Source organism: Puma concolor, chromosome A2 (genome assembly GCF_028749965.1).
Source record: "Puma concolor isolate L17-30 chromosome A2, mPumCon1.1.hap2, whole genome shotgun sequence".
Taxonomy (NCBI): Eukaryota; Metazoa; Chordata; class Mammalia; order Carnivora; family Felidae; genus Puma; species Puma concolor.
Window position 1 is genome coordinate 78,699,633 of NC_141668.1, and position 18,917 is coordinate 78,718,549.

At 33.6% G+C, this 18,917-nt stretch overlaps 2 protein-coding genes across 6 annotated transcripts in view; one reads left to right on the plus strand and one right to left on the minus strand.

Annotated features, from left to right (window-relative positions):
- The window catches only part of RUNDC3B (RUN domain containing 3B), a 148,537-nt gene that overhangs the window by 76,517 nt on the left and 53,103 nt on the right, over positions 1–18,917 (minus strand). For all 5 annotated transcript variants that reach the window (XM_086696784.1, XM_086696782.1, XM_086696783.1 and 2 more), the window contains 2 exons: positions 14,130–14,263; positions 3,196–3,281 (listed from right to left, as the gene is read on the minus strand). In XM_086696784.1, the coding sequence (XP_086552910.1) occupies positions 3,196–3,281; positions 14,130–14,263 (220 nt within the window). The remainder of the gene's footprint in view (positions 1–3,195; positions 3,282–14,129; positions 14,264–18,917) is intronic.
- The window catches only part of ABCB1 (ATP binding cassette subfamily B member 1), a 248,730-nt gene continuing 230,770 nt past the window's right edge, over positions 958–18,917 (plus strand). Inside the window, exon 1 of the mRNA XM_086696779.1 lies at positions 958–1,071. Within this exon, the coding sequence (XP_086552905.1) occupies positions 1,048–1,071 (24 nt within the window). The 5' untranslated portion in view covers positions 958–1,047. The remainder of the gene's footprint in view (positions 1,072–18,917) is intronic.

Here is an 18,917-nt window from a genome sequence, read left to right on the forward strand (position 1 = left end):
ATTTAATATTTAATATATTTTAAATATATATTTATAAAATATTTAATTATTGTATTTTATAATTTAAACAGATTCAGATTCTAAGTCTTTCTTAGCTCTTGAAAGATATGGTAATTTTTCACTATTCTATCTACTTTTCTGTAAGTGGGAAAAGTATTTATCAACTCCTTTTTCACTTTGTGACAGCTCAGTTAATTTTTGAAGTTTGGTTTCATACTTCACTCCTTCCTTCTCTTACACCTACTATAGTATAAAAAAATTATTATTTCTTCTGAGTACAACTTTTGTCATAAATTAAGTACTGCGGTACAATTGTAAAGTAACAAACAGGTCTCTACAAAACTAATTTTATCTCTACTTCATATTTTCCATATTTGTTACTTCAAATTCTTACCAGAATGGTTTCAATCTTATCTTGTTTCAAGTATCACATTTGTGTTTTTTAGCTTAACTTTTCTAACTATTTTTCAGTCTGTGGGTAGGGAGAAATTAAAACTTGGAACAAATTAATTCAGTTTCTACTTTACTTCTCTATTTCTCAGTCTTCCCAGTAACCTACAAAAACAATTGCCCACCTTTTTTTTTTTTTTTTAAGTTTGGATTCTAATCTCAACTCTCTAACCTCCCAACTCTGGCTATTTCCCAGTAACCCCTCAATCCCTAAACCAGAAACCCTGCAAGGGTTGTTTCCAACTGCTCACTAAGACATCCTCCATCTTAGCAAAAAAAAAAAAAAAATCACTTGTATTTCTCTAACACTACAGAGCCATGTGATGTGCTCCTACAAGATAATTTACTATATTTCTGTTCCCCTACTTCTTCACCCAATCTTATCCTTGGATTTTCACAGATTATTATTCTCAAGCTTGCCTATCTTAGCTCATGTAGCTCCTCCTTCTGTCCTGGGGTAAACACTTGCATCACCATTTTAAAGGACGTCATTACTCTTTATCTGTGAAGAGTAGAACAAGAAAAGAAGACTTGATTCAGATACTCTCAAGATTCCTAAAGGACCAGAGATCATTTCTCATTGTTCTACAAGCACTTATGTCAGGAGCATCCAGACAAAAGGTAAGGTATAACTATTCTTTCCAATAGTTTGCTTGCATTTCACAAGCCTAATCTTCCAAATAGGTATGTTTCAGCCAGAGGTTCACAATCAAATTTATTTATAATTAAGAAGTTTCTTTGGTTTGACTTCAGTAAAAAAAAAAAAAAATAGCATAGTTTTGTTTTGCTTTTAAAAAGGAAGACTTTTTGCAACTGCATTTTTTAACTTCTAAGATGAGAATTCTGAAATAACACCCTCCTTCCTTTTCTGGAAATTAGAGCCATTGTATTAGCACTTAAATACTATGGGAGCATATATTATATAAACATATATTTGCTTGCATATGTGTAGAAACATTTACTAAGCCATGTTTCTGTTTCAATAATGTGTGCTTATATATTTTTACAAGAGTATTTTTACTTCATGGACTTTTTTAGAGCTGAATCATTTCCTTTTTATCAAAAAAGACAGCTAACACCTAAGAACAAGCCAAAAAGCATTTCCCTTTAAATATTTGAACTATTCAGTCTAAAAATGATCTATTCAAGAACTATTTCTACTCCACTCATTTGTCTAAGAAACAAGACTAACAACTTAGATTATCAATGCTTTAATTTCTATTCAGAAGACTAGCATAACTTTAATGCAACTATGCAAATGCACAGGAGACGTTTATTGTGTAAACTTCATTTTGATTTCATTGATTTAGGATTTATAGGTTTGATCTATGAGATTCTTATACTACTTTTATCTTCAAAACCTTAGTATCCTCAATATTTGGTATCTTCCATAATTAAACTTATTTACTAGAAATAATAAATAGAAGTAACAAAATTTTCATTTCACAAAGTTCATCTCAAACATCTAAGAGTTCATCATTTCACTGCCCAAGGAATCATACTGCAATAAAAGAATTCAGTAAGTACATATCAAACAATTATGTGACATGATGGAAGTGTTAGTGATATGACAGTAATCATTTGATAGTAATAAGTGTATCAAATCAACATGTTGTACACCTTAAACTTCAAAATATGTCAATTATACCTAAGTAAAGTGGGAAAAAAACAAAGCAAAAATGTATCATAATAAATGCCCAGATTTTTTCAAAATCCAAAATGCCAAATATTGCAACAGGACATGGAAATTAAGATTCCAGATATATGAGTTCTTTATATATGGCCCTAATTGCTCTATCAAAACTAGTTTCTAGTTGTCACTCTTTTCTTCTCTTTCAGAAATATGATTTATGAGGTAGTAATATGTATGGTAATTTAGAAGTGCCTAAGGCAGTGTGGTCCAATAGAATGTTCTACATATGTGCTGTCCAGTTTGGTAGTCATTAGCTGCACATGCCTACTCAACACCTGAAATGTGACATGGCAACTGAAGAAGCGATTTGGTAATTTTATTTACTCTTAACTGACAGTAATTTACATGGTGGCATGTGGTTAGTGGCCACTGTATTGAATAGTACATGTTTAAGGTACTGAAAGTACTGAATATTTTCATTTACAAATACTTTTGAAATGCAGAAAATCATTTTTTTAACAACAGTTATAAGCATAGAGATTAGCAGACCAGAGTTTTATAGGAATGCCTGTTGTCCTAATATGAACCTTTTCTTTTATCATTGTAAAAAAGTAAAGTCACATGGCACAGTATGTCATCTCTTACGTGTATACAACCTAAGAAAAACAACACTAGTCTAGCCTGCCTTAAAAAGACAACTGAGCAATCACTAGTTATATGTATGAATTAAATGAAAGAAATAAAATAAATGTAATATAGAAAGAGAAAGAATGCTATAGGAATCTGATGGTGAGATTTTTCTTCAAATTGGTCAGGGAAAAGCCTGTGGAGAGAATGAACTTCAACTATTAAAAGTGTGAGAAATAGAAATGATTCAGAAAGATACTCTAGGTATAATGTAAAGCCTGAAAAGATAAACTCAAGAAGATGCATGGTTAGCTGACAAATGGCATTTTCCTGAGAAGATAGTGGATTTACCTGAGCAGTACAAAAAAAGAGGAAATAAAATAGCTAAGGACTTAAGATAGGAATGAATCTTCATCTTATTCTTACTTCTAATCTTTAGGTGATTCTTTTAAATATATATTTGAAAATCAAAAAGACTTTTAAACCTGGTTGTTTTGAAGTCTCTCAGAGCTGTAGAGATGTATTCAGATAAGTGTTTTTCCATGAGTGCTACTCTAATCCAGGCTCTACCCTAAAAGGAAGAAGAAAGAATCAAATGTGAAAAAAAATTACAGGTTAAAAAAATATTTTGTCCACTGTAATCAAAAATATAAGCATTTTAATATGTAAATAACAATTCAGTCAAAATATACATTTGATAAAGACTAAAAAATATTTAAGTAGATAAGAACAGGTAGGTTTTGATTATATAAAGTTTGTTTTTTTGTCATTTGTTTCTCTAAATATATAGGGTACTATATGTCATACTAATTTTCTATCAGCTGTAGGGAGGTAACTATTAATATTGAGTTACTCGGGTCAGAGACTTTACGTAACTCTACTTCAATGCCCAAATTAACATGCTAATTAAAATGAGTCCCCTTATAAAACATGAAGAGCAGAGTCCATTCTTTTTTTTTTAAATGACCATTGCCACACCACTTGTTTAAGAAAACTTCCCACCTATCCTTCCAGAGGGAGGTTTTAGATAACTAATATTGAACCAAATTTCATTACGTACCATGCATCCAAATCATGAGTTACTGAGTTTGCACCCGTAACATTCTAAAACTATTACCAAATATTTTAACTGGAAAAAACAAACTCACAATAAAGTTACACAAAACCATATATTCTAGTAGAAAATCACATAAGCAGACAATTCTGACTAAATGTGAATAATTTAATTTTACTTTTGAAAGGGGTAATATCATTCAATAGTTGAGACTAGCCAGTTTTGTTTTTGTTTTTGCTTTTTTTTTTTTTTTTTTTTTTTCAACGTTTAATTATTTTTGGGACAGAGAGAGACAGAGCATGAACGGGGGAGGGGCAGAGAGAGAGGGAGACACAGAATCGGAAACAGGCTCCAGGCTCTGAGCCATCAGCCCAGAGCCCGACGCGGGGCTCGAACTCACGGACCGCGAGATCGTGACCTGGCTGAAGTCGGACGCTTAACCGACTGCGCCACCCAGGCGCCCCTGTTTTTGCTTTTTTTAATAATCCAAAGCATTTCTCCTGGACTCTATTTAAAATTAAAGAATATAAGAGGTCACATTTGTAATGAGAATTTTTTAATTCGATTGCTTTCATTTTCACGCAGCCCTCCCACCAATCTCCAGAAAATCTATGAAGATTAATGAGATAGAAAATCAAAACAATGCAATGGCAGTTGAGAATAAAGGTGACGCTAATCATTATACATGATGGTCAATCACCTGGTATGGAGAAAAAAAGCATTTTTAAAAAAGTTTACTTATTTATTTTTGAGGGGGGAGGGAGGGAGGGAGGGAGGGAGGGAGGGAGGGAGGATGAGCAAGCTGGGGAGGGACACAGAATCCAAGAAGGCTCCGTACTGTCAACACGAGAGGCCTGACACAGGGCCCAACTCACAAACCATGAGATCTGAACTCACTCACGGACCCTGAGATCATGACCTGAGCCAAAATCTTGAGATCATGATCTGAGCCAAAATGGAGTCTGATGCTTAACCAACTGAGCCACCCAGGTGCCCAGAAAAAAACAAAAAACAAAAAACACACACAACATTCTTTAGAAATGTCTATACCTCTAGTGAATTCACCAAACCTCTGGATAGGAAAGATCAAAAAGGAGTCAATCTAGACAGTGGTAAAACCTGACAAACTAGAAGCAGCAGTATTGTGAAAAAAAGGAACGATATGAATGTGATTAGCAGGGCAGTCAATTTGTTCATCAAACTCAAAACCCCTTTTAGTTTGCCCAGGGCTCAGTCCATTATTCCTGCTGAGTAAGCCTTGGGGAACCTACAAATAGCAGTGGCTGATCAGAACAAAAGGAAGGAAGAAGCAAGCCATTGGTCAGCAGTCTCAAGTTTCTCTCCTGAAATTTCCTTTGAAAGACACAGAGACTGGTAGTGGTGGTTTGAATCAAAAGGCTATGATTTCACCAGAGCAGAAGGTGGGAGAGTTGCTCGCCAGAGAAAGTTAGACACAGGAGACTGTGCTATTGCTAGATAAGAAATGTGGGGAAAGCCCTGCTTCCTGATTTATTAATTTCAATTCATGCAAAACTGGCCTGCACCTAATTTCCTGTCCTTGTATGTTTGTGGAATTCTCTATTATATTGTGATAATACACTGTGCTAATTTTAAGTTTCTTTTCTTTCAACAAAAGAACTTTTACTAGAACAGGAGATAAACAGACTTATAAAAGTTGTTGGGGCCATAAAGTGGGAAAGCCTTACAGCTTGGCTTAATTAATATATGCTTAGCTCTGGCTTAAGATACATTAAGATATATATATATATTAAAATACTTAATCTTCTCAAGAATTGTGTGAGTTACAATACTAGCCCTACCTTACTCTATGAGGAAACAAAAAACAGACACATTGAGAAGACAGGAAACATCTCACCACCAAACCAACCAACCTAACTGAACTAAAATCTATACGCTCTATATACTCTACCTTCCCTCCTGTTTCAGGGGATAACCTATAATCATTTAAGAGAGTAAAAAAACAAATTACAGAGTAGGCAAAGATATCTGCATTATATACATATGACAAAAAGCTCTCATTTATAAAATACAAATAATTCTTACAAATCTATACGAATAACTCAACTAAAAATTGGGCTTGCAAGGGAAAGACTTTATAGATTCTACTTCTTTAGTGGGTACCAAAATATTCAGATGTTTTCTTCCTTTTTAAGTTAGTTTTATAATTTTTTTCAAAGAATTTGTCCATTTCATCTAAATTTTAAAATTCCTATGTATGGTGACTTGGTTAAGTGTGCTACTCTTGATTTCAGGTCAGGTCAAGATCTTGTGGTTTGTGAGCTTGAGCCCTGCGTCAGTTTCTGTGCAGACAGTGCAGAGCCTACTTGGGATTCTCTCCCTCCCTCTCTGCCTCTCCCCACCTTGGAATAAATAAATAAACCTTAAAAAAATAAAATTTATAGGTATGAATTATTCATAATATCCTTTTAGGATTTTTAATGCCTATACGGCCTATGGGGTTGGTTGGCCTATTTCTGATACTGGTAATTTATAATCTTTTTCTCTGTATGAATAGTCTTGTTAGAAGCTTACCAATTGTATTAATCTTTTTAAAACCACCACCTTTTAGTTTTGTTGAGCTTTTTCTATTGTATATATTTTTTCAATTTAATTTATTTTTTTCCCTTTATTTATTTCCTTCTTTTTGGATGTATTACTTTTCTTAAATAGCTTCTTGAGATGAAAACCTTGATCAATGACTTTCAGCCTTTATTTTTTTTTTAATACATGAGCCTACGTAAGTCTTTTTTTCTCTAAGCACAAATTTTACATGTTATATTTTCATTATCACTACTTTCCATTTATTTTTCCATTTTAATTTTAACTTCTTTCATCCGTGACTTATTTAGAAGTCCTTCTCAATTTTTACTCACATAAGCATTTTCTAGTTATATTTTTGTTATTAATTATAGCTTAATTCCACTGTGATCAGAGAACACATTTGAGATGATTTCAATCTGAAATTCAATGAAATGAATTATAACTCAGCATATGATCAATTTTTGGATAAGTTCTGTATGTGTTTGGTTTGAATGAATATTTTGAATGAATATTTATACATTCTTACATACTTCAGTTCTCTGGTACTACTAATCCTTATTAATATTTTCTACTACAATTACTTAAAAGTCTACTATCTGCATCTCCAATAGATGTTTCAATTACCTTTTTTTATTTCTTAGTTTTGGTCATTAGATCTTGTTTCCTGATATGCATAGTGAGCGGTTTTTGATTGAATACTGGACACTGTATATAAAAGTTTGTAGCTGCACTAACGCTACCTTTCTCTAGAGTAGATTTATTTTTGCTCAGGTAGGAAGGGAGTGTACTTAAACATCACTTTTCACTGTTTAAGGGCACCAATTGTAGGACTTTTTTGGGCTGGTCTTTGTCTGAATATCTCTTACTCCCAAGGTGGAATCTTTCTGGGGTCACAAATAAAAGTCTACAGTATTTTACAAGGCCCCTCCAACTTGTTTGACCTTAAACTCTAACCTCTTTATCTCCAGACCAGAACTGTGAAATCTTTATAATCAGCTTTTTTAGCTTCCTACCTGCAACTTTCAGCCTGGTTTATGAGACTTTTGCTCTATGCTTCAAGTAGCTAAAAGTTGGCAAACACCTCAGAGGAAAACTGCATGTATAACTTCAGACACATCTGTCTGCAGCTATCTCAATAAAGTCCTGGTTTCAGTGGCAGGTCCAAGTTCCACCTTCTGTTTCTCTAGCCTAGAGAAACTAAAAGAATTCCCAGCACTCTCTGATTGACTCTGTATCAATGATGTGAACAGACAAATGTCCTTAGGCTAACAGCCAAGATGAAAGTAGGGCTCACACCTCATGTACGATCCTTCTCTCTAGTATTGTGGCCACTTAAGTCCTCATGCCTTGTCTGTTCTCTTATGTCTTAAATTTATTGTTTTGTGTATTTTATCCAAACTCTACAGTTGTTGGCAGAAGGGATGCTATGATACAAGCTACTCTGTCATCACCAGAATCAGAAACTGGTTCATTTCTCACCTCCAGGATATATATTTTTTTTTTTTACTTCAGTTATATCCTTCTACTATGACTCTCTCCCTCCACGTGCATTCTCCATACTGCACTCAGTGGATCTTTTTGAAATGCAAACTACATAACAATACTCTATTATTTAAAAAAATTAAAAGAAAGAAACCCTCAAGTAGCTCCCCATTGCATTCAGAGTAATATCTAAACTCTTAACATACTCTGCTTCCTCTGCTTACCATTTGAACAGCACATTTCTTTCTGTAATTCACATCCTGGCTCAAATGTTGTTGCATTACACAAGCCTTCCCTACCCAACCTATCTAAAAAAGTGTCCTTTCTTCTACCACTCTGATCACTTTCTAACTTAACCTGTTTCATTTTTTTAAGGCCCCTGAGATTATATTATATATACACTGATTTGTTATAATTACTGAAACATTACACAACATTTGTTCTCTGCCATTTTTTCACCAATGCGACTGTATCCTCAATATTTATTAACAGTTTCTAGCACACAGTAGACAGTCAATATATACTTGTTGAATAAATGGATAAAACTAAAGTAGATAAGTAACTTGCTCATTGCCAGTAGGCATTAGAGGTACCAGTGACAAGTGGGGAAAAGGAATGATGTGAGGAAAATGGTCTTTCATAAAGATTCATATGAACTTAGTATTTAAAATGGAAAGAATGTAAAACAAATGGGCAGAATCAGAGTATTTCTGGTTTCTGCCTAGGAAACCGTTTATTTTTAAAGCTCCCCAAGTATGTCTGCCATTCTTCCAGGTTTGCAGCCATCACAATAAAGAATTAGGAATAGGAAATGTCAAGCGGTGGTTTAAGGGACAAGAGGAGACAGATTTGTTAGTAATAGAAAATGGTTATAAAAATCATGTCTTCACAAATCTATCTTACTGTAAAGTTCTAGTATTTGATAACTCTAGTGTATCTGTGATTAATAGCCCCACTGTCCCTACCTCTTTCGGTAGAAAATTTGGCTAACCTGCCTCTAAAAAAGAGCAGTGATAAAGTCAGCTTCTGAATAAAGGAAAAAGTATACAAGAGGATGAGACCAAAAAAGACCAGGAAGGATTGGGGATTTCTGTCCTAGAAATGTGTTAAGGACTGCAATCACAGTTCTGACATAGTATAGGTGCTCAAAAATGTATCAGATGAAAGAATGCATGAATATGTGAATGGCTGGTATGGCCAGCATATTCAGAAATTGGTCCAATATGTTAAACTCAAGAACCAAAGAAATGTACAGAGTAAGCAACCACAAACCAGGAAAGCTTAACTTAGCCACAAACAAGAACTGTTCTTAAAAACAAAGAAAAAGAGGGGCACCTGGATGCCTTAGTCAGGTGAGCATCTGACTGTTCATTTTGGCTCAGGTCATGATCTCATGGTTCATGAGTTTGAGCCCTGCCTTGGGCTGTGCGCTGACAGTGTAGAACCTGCTTGAGATTCTCTCTCCAACTCTCTCTTCCCCTCCCCCACGCTTGCTCTCTTTCTCTCTCAAAATAAACTTAAAAAAAAAAAAAGAACCATTAAAAACAAAGAAAAAGAAAACTACATAAGATAGGCAGGAAGGCAAGAAGAACTCAAGAACAGTATAGAGCTCATATGCTGGTATTGCTGTTGCCTCACACAACAACAAAAACAGAAGGAGGAAAAGAATTTCTTGAGCTTGAAATCAGTTGGAATACTAAGAAAATCCAATGGAAATATATGTAAGATCAGTAACAGTGGTAACTAAGGATCCATTTAGGGAATTTCTGTCAGAAATCACCTATTATGCTGATAAGTAATCAGTCCAACAGCAGATGGGAAAGATGGGTGTGTTCAAAATAGAGTAAAATAAATGCCCTTTGCGACGAAGTTAGTTATCTAAGAGTGCTAATTCTAGTCTGAAACTTAAATAAGAAATCCCATATACAGAAATCCCATTCCCAGAACCTCTGCGTATTGTAGAAAGAAGAGCGGCTGATACACCTGAGATGTAAAGATTACAGAAATGATCTTTAATTCAAATACTGTATTCCACTGTTAGGCTTTCTTTAAGCCCTGGCAAATAGGTTCAGCTGGACAAAGACTGAGCAAAGAAAGGGACTGTCAGCATTTCACAGATCTCAGCTCAGAGTGACCAAGTATCAGATCTCCCATGGTGGCAAGTTTCTATGATGCGAATCTGAGTTGTACAGTAGTTGTAGGACACAGACAATCCTGATTAAAATCAATGCAACTAAAGTTAAAGAAAGTTTCCATACTGAATTAGTCATTGTTCTGTAAGGTATCTTGTCTTCCAGTGCTTAGTATGTCATCCACATAACCCTAAAGGTGTAATCAAAGTTATTCTGCTTCTTATATAGAATTCAAAAATGAAGATCTGCTTGGTCCCAGGTGTACTGAGTTGCACATTGTTTAGCAGGTAAATTTGATGCTGTGGTTCTGATAAGTTTTCACAAATGTCAAAACTGGATGTGAGTGCTGTATAGGCTAGTAGTTACTCCTGAAAGCAGCTCGAAGACTCAATAAACCAGCCATCTAAGGTATTTGCTTAATCCTTCAATCCTGACAGTTGGCATTAGCACGTGTGATTTAATAAGTAGATTAAATACTTTGTTCTTCCCACCACAATGAATAAAGACAGAAGTAATATTTGCTTGTAGACTTTCCCCAGCATAACCAGGCAAATCACTGATCTTTCTTTCCCCAGTAAATGGAATCTATTTGAGGCCTGAGCAAACAAAGATATAAATGCCAGATTTTGGAACCTGATTATTATGCAGTGATATTCAACACTGGTTTTTTACAGAATAAATATTAACTCTCTCTGATGGGCAGCACCTTGCTGTGCAGGGCCTATTCCCAAGAGTCTCATTAAGAGAGGGAGTCAGCTGGGTTTTGCATTTATGTGTTACACCCAAGTCCAAATGCTACATATCTAATGTGTGTTAACTTCACAATTACCTTTTGTATTTTGGTATACGCTAGTTCTATAAATATATTCTCTCCTATACTGAAGGGGTTTAGAATACACTTATTATCAATTGCTCCTACTTTTAATTTGAAAATAAGAAAATAAAGTTTATGTAACACCTGGGACACTGTCTATTTTTATACACTTCATTCATTCAAATTACATCTTGCCTTTTAATCTTAACCTACAGAAGAAAAGATTTTTTTTAATTTTAAAAATATTAAAAAAAATTTTTTTTCTTGAGAGCAAGCAAGTGCAAGCAGGGTAGAGGGCCAGAGGGCAAGACAGAGAGAATCTTAAGAAGGCTCAAAGCTCACCACAGAGTCCCACACAGGGCTTGATCCCACAGCCCTGGGATCATGGCCTGAGCCAAAACCAAGAGTCAGATGTTCAACCAACTGAGCCACCCAGGAGCCCCCAATATGATTCTTAAACCATAAAGAAAACATGAAAGGAAACCTGATATAAACTCAACTAAGATGCAAAGGAGAATTCAGATTGTACATTTTCTAAACCTGTAGTCAATCAGATAATTCAAATGTAAATAAATGCATAAATTCAATAGTTTGAGAAAACAGAGGCTAAAGGGACTACTAACACAATATTATAGCTAAGAAGAAAGCCATTAAAATAAAAAACAAGTTTTAAACATCTATAAGAAAAAACATTTTCAATAATCTAGCTATAATTGACTTAAAAATGAAGACATTTATTGGCTTAAAAAATGTGTGACGCAGGGAAGAAAACTGATTCAAACTAATAAAGTTCAAAGACAATGAAACAGAAAGTTAACCATTGCTCAGACTGGCGGCAGTGAAGGAGGCAGCAGTGGTTTCACAAAATGCAATCTACAGCCCTAGTTTTCAAAAGGCGCCAAAAATCACAGCTATCAACTTTATCCAAAAATACTTATATAGTATAATTTAAAAATATTTAACTATCTTTCTAATTATGCCACTTAAATATTATAAATCTCATTTTAAAAAACATTCAGTTTATGTATTACAAAATGTTTAACTTTAATATATCTTTATCAATTTTGCTAATAATTTTCCAGAAGAAAAAATACGCTAAATAAAAACAGATGCAGGAACAATAAACTTGGAAACTATACTTCTGAAATATGATTGCTATACTATTTTCATTTATTATAGAGACTTGTAATTTATAAGTTTGTAACTATGAAATAATGAATTGAACTGAATTATGTCTTGATCTTACAATTGTATGTATCTGTTTTCAATCTTTATTTTCTACCCGGGTTTCATGCTGTAACTCTTAAGTGTCAAAAATAGTAAGGAAAGCTAGTATGATGATCCAGTAAAAAAAACAAAACTCCTAAACTAAAGCTGATATAGGTTATATCAGCAACTCAGACCTATTATAATCTTAAAAATATTGAGGACTCCAAAGTGCTTTTATATAGATTATATCTATTGATATTTACTGTATTACAAGTTAAAACTGAAAACTTCTAAAATATTAGATAAAAAATACATAAAATTCTAAAATTAGATAATATATATACATATAAACCCATTAAATGTTAATGTAAATAACATCTTTTATTAAAAATAACTCTCTTTTCCTAAACAAAAATATTAGTGAGGAAAGTAGGTCTGTTTTATATTTTTTCAAATCTTTTTTTTTTAATTTTTTTTAATGTTTATTTATTTTTGAGGAAGAGAGAGACAGCACAAGTGGGAGAGGGGCAGAGAGAGAGGGGGATAGAGAGTCCAAAGCAGGCTCTAGGCTCCGAGCTGTCAGCACAGAGCCTGATGTGGGTCTCAAATTCACCGACCACAAGATCATGCACAGAGCCCGATGTGGTCCTTGAACTCAGGGACTGCGAGATCATGACCTGAGCCAAAGTCGGTCGTCCAACTGACTGAGAAACCCAGGCTCCCCTCAAATCTTTTTAATGTATGGCTTAATAAATGTGAACTAGGTATCTGCTGCTGCATTCAATCTAAGGTGTTGTTTTGGCTGAAGCATATGAAGGCAATATAATCTAGCCTCACTAGATACACAGTTGCAAAAGGACACCTTTTATGGCCTTTTTAGATAATTGTGGACATTCTCCTTTGATTCTACATTAAAATTCAATAACTGAGAATTCCTTAAAGGCTAACAGCAACATGGAATCTATAACCGTATCAATGAACTCTTCATACTGTATTACATTAAACCCACTGGATAAAATGGATCTTTTACCCATGCATGATTTTTTAATTCCATGCAATGATCATTTGGAAAGTATGAGGTTTGCAGGTTTACCAAATGCTAACACATCTCATTAAACAAGTTAAAAAATACATTTCTAATATCAACATCATTGTTATCAGAAAAGTCTAAGTTCAAGGAAATTGTTGGTCTTAAGATGGTAAATACAAGTTTTTCAAGATTCTAATTTTTACTTCAAAGTTTTGATTTTACCATTGGCAACAAATGCTGTCAGCTGTTTCCCTTGAATTAAAAGGCTTACTTTGTCATTTTTATTCAAGAAAATTCTACCAAATGCCTAAATCTAAAAAACTATACTTTCTATGCGTTTAAGTAAAAATAGTATTACATGATACAAGTGTCCAATTCAGCTCACAAATTCGAATGGCTACATGAATACTTTTCCTTGAAACAACCATCATATTTTAATATGCTATAAAGCTTTATGTGTACTTTCCATTTTATTACTCAGGATATTAAAAAGACAGGCATTCAATGGCTGAATTTTAATAAAATTAATAATGCTTACTGCACCATCGTGGATATTCTCATGTGAAACAGGCTTTTTTTGTTTTGTTTTGTTTTTAAGACTGAATGCAGTAGGAAGAACACAATGATTACTAGTACAGTTTGATGCCACTGCCCTAATTCATACTAAGGAACTAATAATTCTGCCACCATAGCTTCTGTATCAGCAGTGCAAGTGCCAACATAGCGCAAAAACCAAATAACACCCTGTTACTATATGAAAATAGTTTTGACATTATGGACCTCCAGAGTTCTTCAGGACACTGAGGGCCACTGGGTTAGGTAATTCAAGAAATGTACAAACCTCACAGAATAGGAAATATTTTATTGTGCTTCTCAAAAAAAAATAATTCATACTGACTAGCTACAAATCCTTTTGCTATTCCTAAGGCCACAGTGAAGATTCAACAGCATTCTAAAATAACTACATGCAATTAAAAGAAATGGAAACAAGCCTACAGAAGATGTTAAACTTTGTCAAGTGCTTAATCCCAACAAAGAAAAAAAAATTACATAGCAAAGAGCTCAGAATTTTCTATTTGGGTCAAAACTGTTTAGGATTAGATTATATACATTGCATATTATTATTTATTTCTTACCTTAGCTCTAGAGGAACTGACATTTTCCATATTTTCAATGCTGCAGATACAATTCTGTGAAACCTTCCGGCAAGCCACTCTGATATAGTCCCAGAAGCTACGAGGACTTTCATAACCAAACCAGGTTACTTGACCTTCAGAAGACAAATTGTAATACAAAATAAAAGAAAACTAGACTAGAAAATTCAAAATGCAAGAATAAAATTCTAAAAAATAAAGACAGCATATGTACTATAGTGAAAAGGGTAATGATCTCATTGGCCAAAAGCCTTAAATCTAGTCCTGCTCTACTTTTAATTAGTTGTGCTACTTTAGGCAATTTATTTAATGGATTTGGATCATAGTTTTCTCAACAATAAAACCAAACAAATCAAAGAAAAAGGGACTAGAGACTAACCATCTGGTAGATTGCACCCAGAAAACCCTCCTTATGGTTCTAGTTAACCATTAATTCACATGTCACCGGTTGCATTCTAAACCTTTCTCTACGTAGAGAAACAGAAAAAATAACACAACCCCTTTCCTCCTCTTCACAAGGAAACTTCAAAGAAATAAAACAATGTGTGGTCTACCCTCTAAGTAACATGATGAATTAGAATCCTGCATTCACTTATCATTCATTATCTACCCAATCGTTCCCATCTAAAAAGCCATCAAGTTTCCCTCTGTCATTCATCTGCTCTCTTCTAGTTGGCAAACCATCAAAATTCATTCAGGCATTTACCATTATAATTTTTTTCAGATTTGGGTAATTATGGGTCTGTTCACAAACAAATGTTCTTTTGTGTTATCTCCCATTAGTATTACTATTTCTATGTGGGACTCTTCAGTGGTGGATCTGTGAGAGCCATTTTGTATTCTCAGCATTTTTAAGCAGAATATAAGAGACATCTTAATACTTTCTTTAGTTTTTCTGGAATGATTAGTCTTACCTAAGGAAGTTGTTTAATCTTAATGTAGAAGCATCTTAAATCTGTGCTTCCTTTATCTATCTATCTATCTATCTATCTATCTATCTATCTATCTATCTATCTCAAATCTTCCTTTCCCCAGTAATAGTTTCTCTCTAGCAACATCAAAAGCCTTCTTGTCGGCAAGCACTGTCTTAGGAGAACTGTCTCAAATGATACTTCAGTGGTTTCCAACCACAGGAGCTCGAAACAGTAACTGGGCTGCTTTTTAAAAAATATACATGCATGGGCTCCACCCCAAGCTAAATAATCAAAACCTTTAAGGGCAGGCCCAGACATAGGTATTTTTTAAAAAGATCACCTTGCTATTTCTAATAATTTACTTATGGTTAATTAACCAATAGAAATTGTACATATCATGATAGGAAACTTGTATTCATTATTCTGGACATTTTAAAGTTCTTTTCTTCTTGCAACCGATGTATGATCTCTACAGTGGATCAACACCTTCCTATGTGCTGACACAGCACTCTGTGCTTATTTATCCTTATAAATGTTTACTTGATTATCTTACATATTAAGGGGTAAAATCAGTAAGGCAAGGACTGTCTTATCTGTCTTTAAATCAATCTCTAACATCTGACACATGCTTGGTTCACAGTAGGCATTCAGAAAATATTTGTTAAACAAATCAACTGGTGAATCAACACAAAAGAGATAATCTTAATTGCATATAAAAATTCGATTTTTAAAATTCTGCATATCTTTTTATAGTGACAGTTCAGAGACAATCTGAGAAGACATCCGCATGCTAGATTACAAATGTCAAACATTCTGGACAAACACACCTTTATCTATATAAATAAAAATACAAAAGCATCTACAAATCTTTACATAACTATTTCTATAACTCAATGTCTCCTTAAAAATCAAAGCTTACTACCTACAAACAGAAATCTATAGGAATACTTAAAATTTCCTGTCTTCCTCTCTAATCTCTCCCTACCACTTTCCTTTGCCCCCTCTGTTCTGTGGGTTAGAAAAAAATTCCTGGTACAGTATCTCAATATACTTTGTCTTTGGGACAACATCAATTTGTTAGCCATTTGGAGAGGAGGTAAGATGCCTACTGGTTAAGAATATATGCTTTTGAGTCGGGAGGGATCTGAATTAGATCACTTTCTAGCTAATAAGTTAACTTCACTCTGTAAATTGGGTTTCATCTATAAGTTAACAATAATGGTAGTACCTACATGATAACACTGTTATCATGGATTCAATGAGATAATCTGTGTGAGGCAATTAGTAGACAGCCTGGTACAGATGTTAACAATTATTACTACAATTACTGTTATTATCATACAAATAGTTAAAGAACCCAAGCTCCCCTGTAGTGTCAACGAAGTGGGAATGAGATGCAAAATTAAATTTTTCCCATTACTTGCTCAGAATCTAGGAAAGTCCTTAAAATTTGCTCCCTAATTCAGCCTTTTCACATATCAACCATTTTATATTCACCTCCCCAATATGTCTCTATTCTCAATTAATTTTCTTTGGCTTCTACTAAGTAGGATCATTCCATAATTTAAGATGAGAGGCATGGTTGCCAGACTTCCAAAATGAGGAGATCTTAAAGAAAGGGAATATTACAAGCTTTCTCTGTCAACTTTATTTTAAATCTTCTCATGAGTTTGACACGGCTAAAGAAAATAACTTAAGAAGTTTTAAAATAAAGCTGTAAAAAAATCCCAAAACAATAGAACAAAGCCCCATTTTGGAGGAGAGGAAACCAAGATATCAAAAAGCAAAATCTAGGCTAAGGTTAAACAGAAGGAATGGGCACTAAATCTGTGGGACTCCAGGTATGGGTAAGATGTGTTATCTATAAGACTCTCACCCAAGAGACCATGGCAAGATTTCCCAGATTACAAACCAAGAGACTAAACAATTAACAGAATGACATATCATCATGATTTGCAGGGCCTTAAAAAAAATACCCTGTAGTTATCTCCACAATACTTTTATCTACTCCGCAAACTAGATGTAAGGATAACTTGGCTTGATTCTGCCTTCCTTCCTCTTCCGTGTGCATCATGTCCAAAGTCAAGTTCTGAATTCAAGACACTGAATTTTTCACATTCAAAAGAATCTGTTTTGAACAAGAGAAGGTGCATTCCCTTGTTAGAGCCTCCAAACAAACTCTCGTGTAAACTGTATATCCTAGAATTTTATTTAAATAGTTAAATTCTGCATCTATGAAAAGGTTACATTTAATTGAAAATAATGGAAGTGTTCAATTGGTCACTTGAAATATTATTATTTGAAGACAACTTTTACTTAAACACAGATTAATTGCAAAAGATGTACTGAGAGTATTAGTCTGTAATCACTATTCAACAGAAAAATCAAAAAACAAAGCTACAAGTGGATTGATCACGCCTTCAAAAATAACTATTGAATAAACAATCACTCCTCAAATACTTTCATTTCCTTAAAAATAACCATAAAAGCAAATCACACTTCAAGAAAACAACTAGTTTATACCTTGAAGAAATTTTATTCTGGAGAAGAAATACACTAACAGAATTATTTTTAAAGCCCTTGATAAGTGTATAATATGCTTTCAGTTATGTTTTCCTAGAAGTTAACTTTTAGCAATGACAAAGTTAACAAACTTTCCCAAATTTATCAGCATTCCATCATTTTAAGGCAAAGAAAGAAAGAAAGAGTGAAAAGTTAGCTAGACTAAAAGGTAATGTGCTACTAACCAACTATGTGGTATCCTTCCCACCAAACAGCATTATTTTCAGCACCTAACAATGGCCTGTGATCTCTCGGGTCCAATGTTATTCTAAAATTACTAAAAAATTCTAAAAAATTTTAAAAATAAAATAAAATTACTCTTCTGTATTACTTAAGTTAGATGTCTGTTCATATCATGCAATATATTTGTGTTTTGCTTATATCTTAGTTCACATCCAGAATGAGACCTTCTGAGAACAAGGACTAAATTTTCTAAAGTGGTTCTCTACTAAGTAGTGGCTAATGACACATTATCTTTTGATAATACAAAATATAAATGAATCTGTTAAGTGACTTCCTTTCTCCAGCCTTTGTATTAGTGCTTATCTATGTAAAGAGCAAATGAAACACTGGTCCCACAAATTTAAGTCTTGTTAGTGTTACAATACATCACATCAATGACAATATCAAAGACTACTACCTTGGAACTGTCATTCAACTAGACAAGCAATAAAATACAGTCCCATCAAATTTTAATTGACCATTCTGAAAGTTTTCAGACACTTAAAAGAAAATAGTCACTTGTAGACTGATTGTTGCCAATATATTAGTATTTAGATATACAACTTTAACTTTTCACTTTAAATTTTGTAACAGCAATCCTCAATTTCTTACTGCTAATTTATAAAACTCAGTTTAATATTTTCTATTATAGTTTTGCTAAACAGAGAAAATTCCCATTTCTGCAAAAAGAATCTTTTCCTTTAAAAAAAGTACTATTATTATTTGAGGTTCATATTTATTAGATCACTCAGCTCTGAAAGTAAAATAATGACAATGATAATTAATTTTCTAAGTAAAAGGTCATATATTCTAAAAAGAGGAATCAAATTTAAACACTTTAAAAATACTTTAATTACATATTAAGTTGAATCTTAAGAAGAGTAAATCTAGACTGGATACTCAGTTGTACTTATATTGCTAATGCTGTATGTTACTTACAGGGCATCTCAAGTAAGTCACCTAGCAACTATGAATCATAGTTTACAAAATATGATTATTATTCTTTGTTACTGACAATGTCTTATTCACTGGTAAGGAGGTTACCACAAATATCACTGGTAAGGAGGTTACC